The following is a 12,263-nucleotide window of genomic DNA, read 5'->3' as shown; positions in this document are numbered from 1 at the left end:
GCTGTGGGCAGGTGCTGCAGATGGAAGCACTGCAGGCCTGGCTCCTAAGCTACTGTGTTACCAGTTACCAGAAATCAACCATGATTCACTCTAGGACCAGATCAATACGCAGTAGCTAGCTAATGTAACAAGTTAACAAGCAAAGATTAACACCTACAAAACCACAAACTAAGGAGAGGAAAGAATCAATGCAGACAGTCAACTGCCCCAGGACAAAGACAGTCAGTTGCACAAGCACCCATGTCACGAGTTTTGCCTGTCAGCAGCTAGGGGTGCGGGGATAAGGAGATAAGTGCAGAACTCCCCTGCACTTATCTCCTTAACAGCTGGCAGGCTTCATGGCCTCAGCAGGCGCTAGCAGGCCTGTAGTTTTTACCCTGCTGCGCCTTAATGCACACAGGCTCATCTATGTCACAAGTTTTGCCTGTTAGCAGCCAGAGGTGCAGGGCCCCTGAAGCCAGACTCCCCCTGCACTTATCTCCTTGAAACTTGGCAGACTTTGTGGCCTCAGCAGGGGTGACCACTCCTGCACTTTTCACCCTGCTGTGGCGTAACACATGAAAGCAAAACTCATGTCACTTGTACGAATTTGGAGTGCAGTTCCCCCCAAATCCCTGCACCTATCTTCTTGAATCTTGGCAGGCTCCACGCTCTCCACAGAAGCTACCATCCCTGCAAGTTTCATCCAAATCAGATTAAAAAACAATAAAGTTATAGATATTTCATTGATTCCTCATTATACCCTATGGCTGGATCGCCGAAGCTTTGGCCAAATTGAAGCAGGAAACCAATTTGCAGCTCTGAATTGGATCGTTGGCATCCAAAGCCAAATCAAATAGCTGCCTATTCACACAGGCCTAGTAAGTAAAAGGTCTGACTTATAGTTTGGGGAGCACCATTTCCCCTCCCCTGTTCTACTTCATAAGTCACTTTGTGTCGTAAATCAAGCTGTAAGCCTCAGCACAACCAATAACCCATGTTATTCCTAGCTTGTGGTAGCAAAGATTGGAACTGGTGCTGCAGGCCCATGTCAAGGACTTACATGCTCCTTGCTTTGCAGGGCATTCCCTATAGACATTGATCTCCCTCGGCAGGAAGGTTGCTGATGGTTTGAATTCAGAAAGCTGTGTGTGTTGAGGTCACTTGGTGATGAAATTCTTGTGGGAGTAAACTTGCAGTCTGCAGAGAAACCTGGGTATAAGAAAAGGATTTTAAGTAAATGCAGACAGGATCCAGCAACTTCTCAGTATTCTCTAGATGAGGTTAATGTTCAAAAACTGCAAGTTGATTTCTAGAGAACCTTTGCTCCATTTGCCCCCTGCCAACACTGGTCACAACATTTCCCACCCCCCAATATATTGAAAATACTGTAATTACACTTGTATGCAAGCAGCAGTGGTATTCTGCTTATAAGCAAGATCCTGCTTTAAGTCAAATGATGCATTTCTTTCTTTTCACTCAAACGTTCTGAAGAGTCCCTTATGTTCTGAAACTGGAAACCTAAGAGGATTTTTAGTACTGGAACTTCAATTTGTGTAAAAGCTGTACAGCCAATGCAATGGTGGGGGGGTGGGGACAAATGGCTTTCAAAGGACACTCTCCAACTCTGTGTGTGTGGAGAAGGTCCTCATGTCAAGTGGCATTAGCAGACTAGTGGTCTCAAAAAAGCAGGGAAGCAAACAGGGTGGATTTGATTTAAAATCAAATCAATTTAAATCATGATTTAAAAATCACTGGTCAGGAAGCCTCAATTTAAATTGTTGTTTTCTACAGAAAGTGCATTCTTGTTGGTTGATATAACCTTAATACATATTATTCACAACTCAGAAATAGATGTAGATTTCACTTTTAAAAGGGTACACCCTATACATTTTAAAGCAATGATTTATTTTGATATTTTTCAGATTAATTTTGCAGCTATAGCAGAAAGCTGAATTATGACATTTACATTGTTTTATTTAAAACTAAAATAATAAGCTTATGTATTTTGGATATTTGTCTTAAAACAAACGTGTATAATTATTTTAACAAAACAAGCACATGCATTTTGGAAGCTTTAACTATTCAAATTACGTGAAATGTGTTAACAAAAATTAAATGGATTATTTCAGACAGATCAACATGAGAAATTTAAAATACTGGGTTATGCAGCAAGCTCACTCTTTACCTTCCTCTTCCTGTTTATTCATGAAGTGGAGAAGACAGACAAGCTTTCCAGCTTTTTCAGTTCTTAAGACATTTCTCAAATTTAGAATGAATTAGCCCAAAGGAAGAAAATATTCTGTCTATACCTGCAGAAGAAGCTAGTGCTGTTAAAGGATGGATTACTACTTTGATAGTCTCTGATGGATTAAGGTGCTTAAGTGACTTCTATCAGCTCAGTTAAAATCTCATCAGCAAATGTTTCTTGAATGGTTCACCTTTAGCCCTGAAATTTATTGCAACTGGTATTATGGAGGGATGATTGCTGGATGCCCATGTCATAGCCAACTCCTCCTCTTCAACAGTTAAGGATTGACCCTGGTACCAAGTATTGAGACTAATGCCAAGGAAGCGAGCAGGAGATAGTGCTTGCTCCATTTTGGTTTTTTAGTGCCTCACTCAGTTCCTTCCAAATTTCAACAGTGTCAGCAATAAAACAGCCATTTCCCTGAGCTTTGTTCAAGGCTATGGAAATAGGCTTCAGGATAGTCAGCACACGTTCTACATTTCTCAATGTTGAGAACGCTGGCTATGACTATTCCATTTATTTAGTCATGGTTTTATTCTCAAGTTGTCATCAGATTAGGCCAGTTCTCAATATAAATCACTCAAAACAGTCCACTATTTAGTTCCATTGCATATCTTGTGGGAGAGTTAGTTTGGTTCCTCCTGTTTTTTCAGAGCAGGTGCTGCAAAGTGGTTGTTACAGAAGTTATTTTGCAATTTCAACAACATTAACCTTTATTTCTGGAGCACTGAAGTCTTTGGCTAAGAGGTGCATCAAATAAGTGCTGTAGCCATATGTTATTAGCTTGGGGCTTTTTCCTAGATTTCTTCTCATCTTTGATACGTTTGCAGCATTGTCTGTGACAAAGCTGCATACTAGAGATTTGAATAATCTCCCCACAGTTTGTTATATCTTTTACTGCTACTTCTTGCAAGTATTCTGCTGTGTGGATTTCCTGCTATATCATTTGTTTCTGTAAAGTAGACAGTTCCTTCTTCTGTTGTCCGCAATGATCTAGTAATACGTGCTTGTGTGACATTGCTCCACCCAACAAGACAGGTTAACAATTTTTCCCCTCTAGACTTTTTGCACACTGTTCAATTTCTCCCTCATACACTTTATCCAGCAATATCATCTCAAACAGTATAATTGGAAGTTATAATCCCTATTCCATGATATCTTTGAGCTTTAACATATCTTAAATCATCTTTATTTAGGGTTTTTTTTTTAAAGCATCTTAAAAAAAGTGTGATTCATTAAAAAGAAAAAAGATTGACTTTATTTTTTTTAAATAGTTGATTTTTATCCACCCTGGAAACAGAGGATGGTCATGGGAAAGTAGATACTCACTGACCCCAGTACTCAGATCGCAGTGACAAAGGAGACACTGACCTCTGCTGTTGCAATTCTGTAAAAATGACCTTTCTGAGGTCACACTCTGGGCATTTTCCAATGGCCAACCTCCTTCCTGTGGACAATAAATGAAATCCTTTTATACCTAGTACAGAAATATGTCCCCAGGCATGCCTTACTTAGTTAAATTACCTTGGCATAATCCAGAGCTGAAGAGATTAGCATATGTACTAAGAACTGCTAAGGAATGAGACAACTGGGACTCTTATGAAGCAATTAAGAAAATGTCATTCCAGCACTAACAATTCTGACAGTGTCTCCTATGATTTCTTATCTTCTTAGTGAACCAAAAAGAGCTCTACCAACTCTACACTGGAGCTCTGCAAACACTTATTAGTATTTCAAGCACAGACACCTATAGAAAATTTTCCAGTTTGCAGGCCAAAGTACATGTGCCAGAAGCAATTACACATTAAAGCTTTATTTTTGTTCCAGGTCGTTGCTGACTAAATACAGCTTGAATTTTACATGTCAAATGTTTAAGCCAATTGTGATCAATCCAGTGACTTTAGAAAAAAAGTTACTTTTCAACACATTTTAAATTAAGTGCTTGCTTAGATGCTCCACAGGCAGAAGAAACTAACTTAACTGGTTTAGTTACTTAAAGAAAATGATTCAGTCCATTTTACTATAAACTCCATGTGATAGGAAACGCAAACGCTTCTAGAGTGGAGAATAGTGACCAAGTGGCAGTTGTATTATATAAGTGAAAGGAAGAGAACAGAAGAAAGATTTTCCAATTTTGGCCAAGGAAGTCCCTACTCATGCAAAGAGAGTCTATGAGATCTCTGCTTAAAAAGTAGGAAGGACTACCCTATAAAAGAAAGTCAAGCATGGTTTGGAATTCTGTAGCTAAGAGGACTCCAATGAACTAAATTCCTTCATCTGGGAAGGAAGAAAGGCCTCAAGATTTGAACCTGAAGTTTCAGGGTGCATGCACTTGCAGTGTGATGCCTGAATCACTTCACCCTCTCTAAATTGTGGTTTCATTTCAAGAAATACCTGAAATTCTTGGCCCAGCAGGTCAGAACCCAGCAGCCAGTTTTCAACTTCGTGAGCATTAAGTCCTGTACTGGCATTTTGGATAGATAAACCACTGTCGCAAGGAAAATTAAAGATGTTTAGTGTCACAGAAGCATCTGTAAAAAACAAAAGACGACATGGAAACAAGTTTCAGTGACAGAAAGCTGGACTCTTTGGCAAGTAGATGGGGGAGGTAGGAAAAGTGTGTGTTCAGGCCCAACCCAGACCAGCAGGAGTTGAAGGACATGTGCAATATTGGCAGTCAGCTGGTCTTCCTCCTCATTAGCTAGGACTCATCCAAAAGCCTTAACCATTCCCTGGTTCCTGAACTGCAGCCACAAGATGCATTGCCTCCCACCCTACCAAAGACTCCCTGGCATCTCTACAGCTTAGTCACCATGACAGCACTCTGGTGCAGCAGATATCATTCATGGGCAACAGCTTATCTGCTCCCTGCAGTCTCAGAATATCCATGTTCTGACTTTCCTCCTAAAAGATGAGGTACCCCAACCAAATCAGCTGGCCTTAGCATGTAACATGAGCTAAAGGTATCTGCAGAGTGGCATGCTGGTGCCCCTGACAGCAGAGCCAAAAGCCACTCATCCATGTCCTTTACTTCATCCACCTCAAACCCTGAACTCCTATACCACAACTGATGCTGGTTTGCTAGGAGTCAAGCTGCTTTGTAGAGCTAGTGCTCATGTAGTACCTTTGGGCCTACTTTTATTTCTTTCTGTGGGAGATGGCCGAAGTTTGTGTGGCTGTTTTATTTCTGTCATGAGCAGCTCATGCTGACTAGGTTCCTGCGGGAAACAGTCCTTCAGTTTTCTCTCTACCACCTGCAATGCAAGGAACAAGGCTAAGAAAAGCAATCAAAGTGAGGACTCCAGGAGCTCCAGACAAGCCTCCTTCTGCCAAGTCAAGTACATTGCTATACACATCCTTCACACCCAGGCAGAACCCCTGTCCTCCAAGAATTCTTAGTACATACCACCTCTGCATTTCACATACTAATTCCACTACAACACTGGGAAAATTAATCAGAGTTCACCTGACCAATGGGGATCCTTCCTGTGGACAACTTGCCTTTGCAACACAAGTTGGCAACTCTAAGAAGAGCTCAACAAGGTTGTACAGAAACATTTTAGAATCAACAGGAGGATTATTGCAGTCTTCTGCTCTTTCCCTTCTCTCACAATCATTTTTACTATTTTAAGTAGCTTTCTTTCTACCATGTAACAGGTGCTTTTGGGGCTAGCCACAATTTTATTTTGGTTTAGAGAAGAAGTGCTATTCTATCCATTCCCAAGTTGAAATGGTAGTTGAGTTGGTGGTGCTTTAACCAGTTTTGGTTGATTCAGAAATCCTTCTGCTTATTCCATATCTTTATTTGTGATCCTAAGTCACTTACTGGCTTTAAAGGCAGCTTTAGAAGGATTGTGTTTTCTTCAGAGCTCCTGATCTTTTGCTCACTGTTGATCTGAAAGGGCAAGAAAGGAAACTTAAGTGATGAAAGCTCATTTTCTTCTCACTTGGCTTCTTATCCCCAGAAATAAGCAAGATTGGGAAACAGTTCCAATCCCATGCCAAATACCATACAGGCCACTCATGGCTTTTTTAGATAGCATTTAGCTCAAGGAGTGAGATTAAACAAGGAGTTTTTTTTTTTTTTTTTTTTAAGACGAAGATCAAAGGTGTTAAAAAAATTTGATGAGAAATGTTTTTGGGGTAAGAAACAGCTTTTCCAGTAGGTAGCCACGCAGACCTGAGCTGAGCATCAGTTGAGGTTTACTCATAAATCTTAAGTCCCCACAGGTTCTTTTCTGGGGTTCGCAGAAGCAACCCAGAAGTCTTTCTGTCTGCAGGCAGCCGTATAATGAGGTGACATGTATCCAGACACCATTGTTGCATTACAGTCCAAAGGGATGCCGCAAACTAGAGCTCAGCACACTTTCCACACCCAATAAGCTAAGAATGGCTCCACTTATAGCTCAGTCAAAAGAAGCTCCTGAACAGATGAACTGCAAATGAAACAGCTGGTGAGCACAGCAGTAACTCAGTTCAGGGTTTTGTCAAGTGTTCACATTGAAGAATGCCAAGATACGGATCTTCTCACATGGACACTTCCTCTACTAACTTCAATGTCCCAATGGAGTGTTTGCATGAGGAGAGGATATCAGAGAAGATAAAACCCAAATTTTTAATGCAGTGGGTTTTGTGTTTCCATATTATTCACCTGTCCTTGCAGGTAGGTCTATTGAGCACTAGGATGCCCAGGCAGTGAGGAAGGACACCATGTACATTTCTAAATAACTCAGTCTGACAATGACCCTCCTCTGTTGGTTATACCTTCAGTTTGCCAACCTGACCACAATGGGATAGAGACAGATGTGGACAGCCTTGCAAATTCCAAGTGGCATATCTGAATCGAATCGATCAAAGCAGCCTCCAGATACCAGGAGTGAATGGAAGATAGAGCAGTAGCTAACTGGAGGTATCAATGCTTAGTGCCTGCTTCTGTCACAGTGAAATATCTCTGGACTGAACTCTGCCAGTAGCCCACAGGCAATGGCTGAAGAACCCTGGGTCAGTTCATTCAGTCACTGTAGATTATAGTTTTCTCCTGTACGGTGGACCTGTATTTTAGTGCATTATCATCCCTAATTGTTACACGTCAAGACCTATCACCTACCAGTTATAAGTCCCCACAATGCATAGTCCACAGCAGTGCTTCTCAACATTTTTGATCCCACGCCCCACCCAACAACTACAAAAAGATCCTTGTGACCTCTGGAACCAGAAGCAGAGGAGCAAGGCAGCTAGCTCAGTATTCAGCTTTAAGCAGGAAGCACTATGGCTACTTAGGCTGGGTGCAGTCCTTCACTAATTAGCTCTGCCACTGCACATGATAGTTAGCCTGCCTGCAATATCACTTTAAGATGGCTGAACTGCTTCTTGTTTGGGAGGCACAAGAGTAGCAAGGCATCTCAGAGAGATGCCACCTGCCTCGGTGGAAATATTTATCAGCTGACACTTCAGACCCTAACACCACTGAAAGCATCTCACCCTGCCCCCAGCATCCACCCTTTCAGATCACTTTGAGCACCTCTGTGGTCCACTGTTGAGAACCAGTGTTTTCAAAGTACTTTCTTTGGTTCCCACATCACTGTGCCATCTGATCACTTAGAGCCTGAATCCAGCCAACCCTTTATTCACAGCTTGTTCTCCAGATTACAACTTTCCAGGCTAAACAATAGAACTCTGTTGTAGTCCAGAATAAGACCCAGTGTTTAACAGGGAGGGACTAAAAGCAACTTAGAGTAAGGGTCTTCATGTCTGGCTCAGTCAGGGCTGTTAATCCCTTTCATTTTATGAGTAAATAAGAGGCAGAAAAGCTGATGTCTTAAAATATGGTACACCACACTAAAAAGAGGGAAAAGCCTTCTTTATTGCAAACAAACTTGCTTCTTATCTTTTGCCAAAAAGATGGAGAGTCTGCTTTCAGTGCCCCCTGCAATGCCATACCACCTCTTTCCAGCCTTTAAAACCTGCCATCATTACTAACTAACCCTGTGGCATGCAAGTGGCACTGCAGACCAAAGGAACCCAGTCATCTTTGTCAACAGTGAGCAGCCTTGGAAGCCACTAAGGACTAAATCAGCACAACAGGAGTCTCTAGGAGTTTTTCACTCTCCTCAGCTTTCCCAAATTCCCATTCAGGGAGTGCTGTGTGGTGTTTGCTGCTTGAAACAGACAAAGACCAAGTGCTTTTACTGATCCAGAGGAAAACATACTTTATATGCACAACTACCATTGGCAGCATCCTCGTTTTCTCAAAAGAGATCAGATGCATAAAGAGCCTGTCGGCACACAGGCTTGTGTTTGAGGTGAAAGGAAAAAAAAGTGGGCAGAAGACAGTTTCATCAAGCAGCTTTATGTGGAGTAACTTAGAATGCTTTCACGAGCATCAAGTTTAAATTCTTGACACAGAAATGAATGAATTTGGGGTGAATGTGGGGGTCATACACTAAGTTCCAGCTCAAGGGGAGCTCTAGCCCATACTCAGAGCCTAGAAGATCCTGAAGAAAGTTACAGGATGTAGACATGTTTAATTTAAACCAAAATCGGTTACCAGCTACCTAGAGGAAGACTCCAAACTTGATTCGCTGACTACTGCCCAGGGGTGCATCCAAGAGAAGTGCAGTGGAGCAGTTGCACTCCTCTTTGATCCCTGCTCCACCCAAAGTTTAAGACCAAATGCCTGGCAGTAGCAGTAGCATTTCTATTCAGGTAGCACTGACTTAATGGCTCAGTGTAATCTCCTCGATTCCATCTAAACTCTTCATTCCACAGGTGTTAAACACCCTCTCCCCTTTCAATGATCCACTAATCTAGCTATCCTTTCTGCTGCAATTCTGCTATCTGTTAGCTACTTCTGATAACATAGCTCCTATTTCACAGCCCTGCATACTGGTTTTAACTCCAGCTAAAAACATCAATTCAGGTGTGGAAACATTAACTCAGGTGAGCATTAACTCGGCTGTAGAATTAACTTCCAGTGAAGGATTGGATGCACTGTCAAGATACTCAAGGAAGTGAAACTGTTTTATGAATCTGAGAGATTCATACATTTAATTTTGATGGCTACAGAACTACTGGAATAACATCCATGTCTAGCTGGTTGTGATTTTTTTTAAATACATAATATGCAATGTAGGAAATTAATGCATGTTCCGATAGTTATTGCTTTTTCTTTTGATCTTAAAACTGAATAACATGGCCATGGACTCCTAACACATTAGTAAAGCTTCGTTTCCTTTTAACTGGAGAAAAAAAGTGTATTGGTGTGGTGAACCATCACATGTAACACATCTCCACCCCTCTTTTCAAAATCATAGCTCTACCTATACTACTGCAACTCACCTTCACCTTCTGGAGAGTATACCTCTTGTGTCGGATGTCATCTGCCAATATCTCGAAGGGGGAGCGGGCAGACTCTTTTAGAGGACTGTTATGCTGTAGCTGTTTTGTGGCCTTACGCAGCTTCACTCCCTTCCGCAGTTCATCAACAACATCATGCCACAAGGCAGCCTGCAATAGGGCAGCACAGGTTGATTACATACCATGCCAGGATGTCTGAGGGGCATTTTCCTTGCATTCAAAAAGGGAGGTGCTCAATGAGCAACTCAAGGAATTTATAGCTGCAGAAACACCTGCTTGGGATTCTCATTCATGTTTCACTTCTACCACTTGTAGAAGTGAATAGCTGCCTAATGGTTAAGGCCACACAGGACCAGGAAATGAACTCTTGGGTTCACTTCCCAGTCCCGTCATTAACTTGATGCATGCTTCCATTTAAAAAGTAGCCTCTGCCTCAGTTAGCCTCTGTGAAGGAATGGATAAGATATTTAGTCACTCCATGGCTGCTCCAGGCCATGCTATTTTGTAGAGCACTAAGGCCCTAAATTGAAGTAATTAAAAGTTGGCCTGGAGTATAAAGTCCAAAAATTCCTACCCTCATACTTCTGAATTCCTTACATTACTGGGGTATGAAGTTGACTTACAAAACCAAATTAGTCATTTGGACTTAACTACAGCATCCAGTTTGGCAACCACGATATGTGCCCATTCCATTTTGTACGCCTAGCTGCCTTCACATGGATGCTGAAGCATACAAGATAACCCATTTAACCTAACAAACTAAACTTGGATCTACATATTTGGGTAATGTGATTAAAGAGAAGTATCAAGCCAAGATCATATCTGGATCTTTGAGGTGAAGTAAACAGGTTGCTTGTCTGCTTTTCACTATACTGATTCAGAAATGCCTCACTTGAAGTGTTTTGCCTACTTTCCCCTCCATTCCAAAGTCTTTGGTCTTGATACCCTCAACTGCAAAACTTTCAGAAAAATTCTTGAAGAATGACATCTCAGCTGAAGACAAAACCCTCAAAAGGCAGAGATGAGAAGGATATTTAGTTGTATATTTAAACATTCAAAGTCCTTTACTAATCTCATTCACTGCTACAGGCTTGGGACCAACTGGCCAAGTAGCAGCTCTGCAGAAAAGGACTTGGGGGTTACAGTGGACAATAAGTTGAATGAGTCAACATGCCCTTGTTGCCAAAGAGGCAAACAGCATACTGGGCTGCATTAGTAGGAGTGTTGCCCCATGATCAAGGGAAGTGATTATTCCCCTCTATTCTGCAGTGGTGAGGACACATCTGAAGTCTGGTGTCCCGTTTTGGGCCCCTCATTACAGAAAGGATGCAGACAAGTTGTAGAGAATCCAGCGGAGGGCAATGATAGTGGTTAGCAGGCTGGGGCCCATGACTTCTGAGGAGAGGCTGAGGAAACATAGCTTATGTGGTCCAGAGAAGAGAAGGTGACCTGGGGGGAGGGGGTGTGGAATTCAACAGCAGTCTTCAACTACCTGAAGGGTAGGGCTGTGCAGAGCTTCAGGTGCCGATTCAATTTGGAGGAGATTCGGCCCAATTCAGTGGCCAAAGCTCTGAATCTGAATAGAATCAGGGGACCAATTTAAAAGGTCCAAACTGATTCAAAGCTCTCTGAATCTTCAGAAAAGATTTGGAGAACTTTGATGATTTGGGCAGTCCCCGCCCACTGCAGCAGCTGCTGCCACTCTGAGCTGGTAAGTACTAGGGGCGGGGGGACTCCTGCCAGCCCCCTTGACCCCTGCCTGGTCTCCCAGCACCCCCCATAGCTGCCCCTACTCGCCCCAGCTTGGTACTTTAAAGAAAAGCCCTGGTACTCACCTGGTGTTGCCAGGCAGGGGGGGTGATCCCCGCTGCCCCATGCTGCATGAGCCCCCTGACCACCCCCCTGCCTGCTCCCCCGCTGCCTTAGCTCTGGCCCTTTAAGAAAAAAGCGCCAAGAAGAGACCCGGGAGTCACCACTCCTGCAGCGGCCTCAGGAGCTCATGCAGAGCCCCCCACGTACCATGGGGATCACCCCCCGACAGCAGAAGCAGCGAGTCTGGGGGCGGGTTTCAGTATTTTTTTTTTCTTTTCTTAAAGGGCCAGAGCTGGCCCAGGCAGGGTACCTGTGAGGGGGCTGGGGGAGCAAGGGGTTGGGGGCTTATGGAGAGCCCCCTACGCAGCATGGGGTAGTGGAGATTACACCCTGCCCAGCAGCATCTGCTGAGTCAGGGCTGCCTTTTATTCTTTTCTTATTTAAATAAAAAAAAGTGCCAAGAGCTGGAAGAGGGTCAGGGGATGGGCAGAGGGGCAGCAGCCAAATCTCCGAATCAGATTCAGCCAAATCAAAAATCGGGACAGTGATTTGAATCACCGAATCAAATCACTGTCCCCTGAATCGGTGGAATCCGAAGCAAATACTAGCCGCTTCACACAGGCCTACTGAAAGGGTGGTTCCAAAGAGGGTGGAGCTGGACTGTTCTCAGTGGTGACAAATGTGAAAACAAGGAGCAATGGTCATAAGTTGCAGCAAGGGAAGTTTAGGTTGGCTATTAGGAAAAACTTTCTCACTAGGAAGGTAGTAAAGAATTGGAACAGACTACCCAGAGACGTTATGGAATATCTGTCCTTAAATGTTTTTAAGACCTGGTTAGACAAAGCCTTGGGTAGAATGATATAGT

The 12,263-nt window shown here is 42.9% G+C and overlaps 1 protein-coding gene across 1 annotated transcript in view; it reads right to left on the bottom strand.

Moving 5' to 3' along the window:
- LOC109304876 (protein spire homolog 1-like) overlaps positions 1–12,263 on the bottom strand; it is a 44,054-nt gene that overhangs the window by 12,367 nt on the left and 19,424 nt on the right. Inside the window, exons 6-11 of the mRNA XM_019527702.1 lie at positions 9,569–9,736; positions 6,057–6,125; positions 5,355–5,484; positions 4,625–4,761; positions 3,602–3,677; positions 1,043–1,191 (exon numbers count right to left, since the gene is read on the bottom strand). Of these exons, the coding sequence (XP_019383247.1) occupies positions 1,043–1,191; positions 3,602–3,677; positions 4,625–4,761; positions 5,355–5,484; positions 6,057–6,125; positions 9,569–9,736 (729 nt within the window). The remainder of the gene's footprint in view (positions 1–1,042; positions 1,192–3,601; positions 3,678–4,624; positions 4,762–5,354; positions 5,485–6,056; positions 6,126–9,568; positions 9,737–12,263) is intronic.

The sequence above is a fragment of the Gavialis gangeticus genome, unplaced genomic scaffold, assembly GCF_001723915.1.
Source record: "Gavialis gangeticus isolate Ggan-Ray unplaced genomic scaffold, GavGan_comp1, whole genome shotgun sequence".
NCBI classification, from domain to species: domain Eukaryota; kingdom Metazoa; phylum Chordata; order Crocodylia; family Gavialidae; genus Gavialis; species Gavialis gangeticus.
The sequence above is the reverse complement of the archived record's forward strand: the minus strand, read 5'-3'. Positions and strand labels throughout refer to the sequence as shown.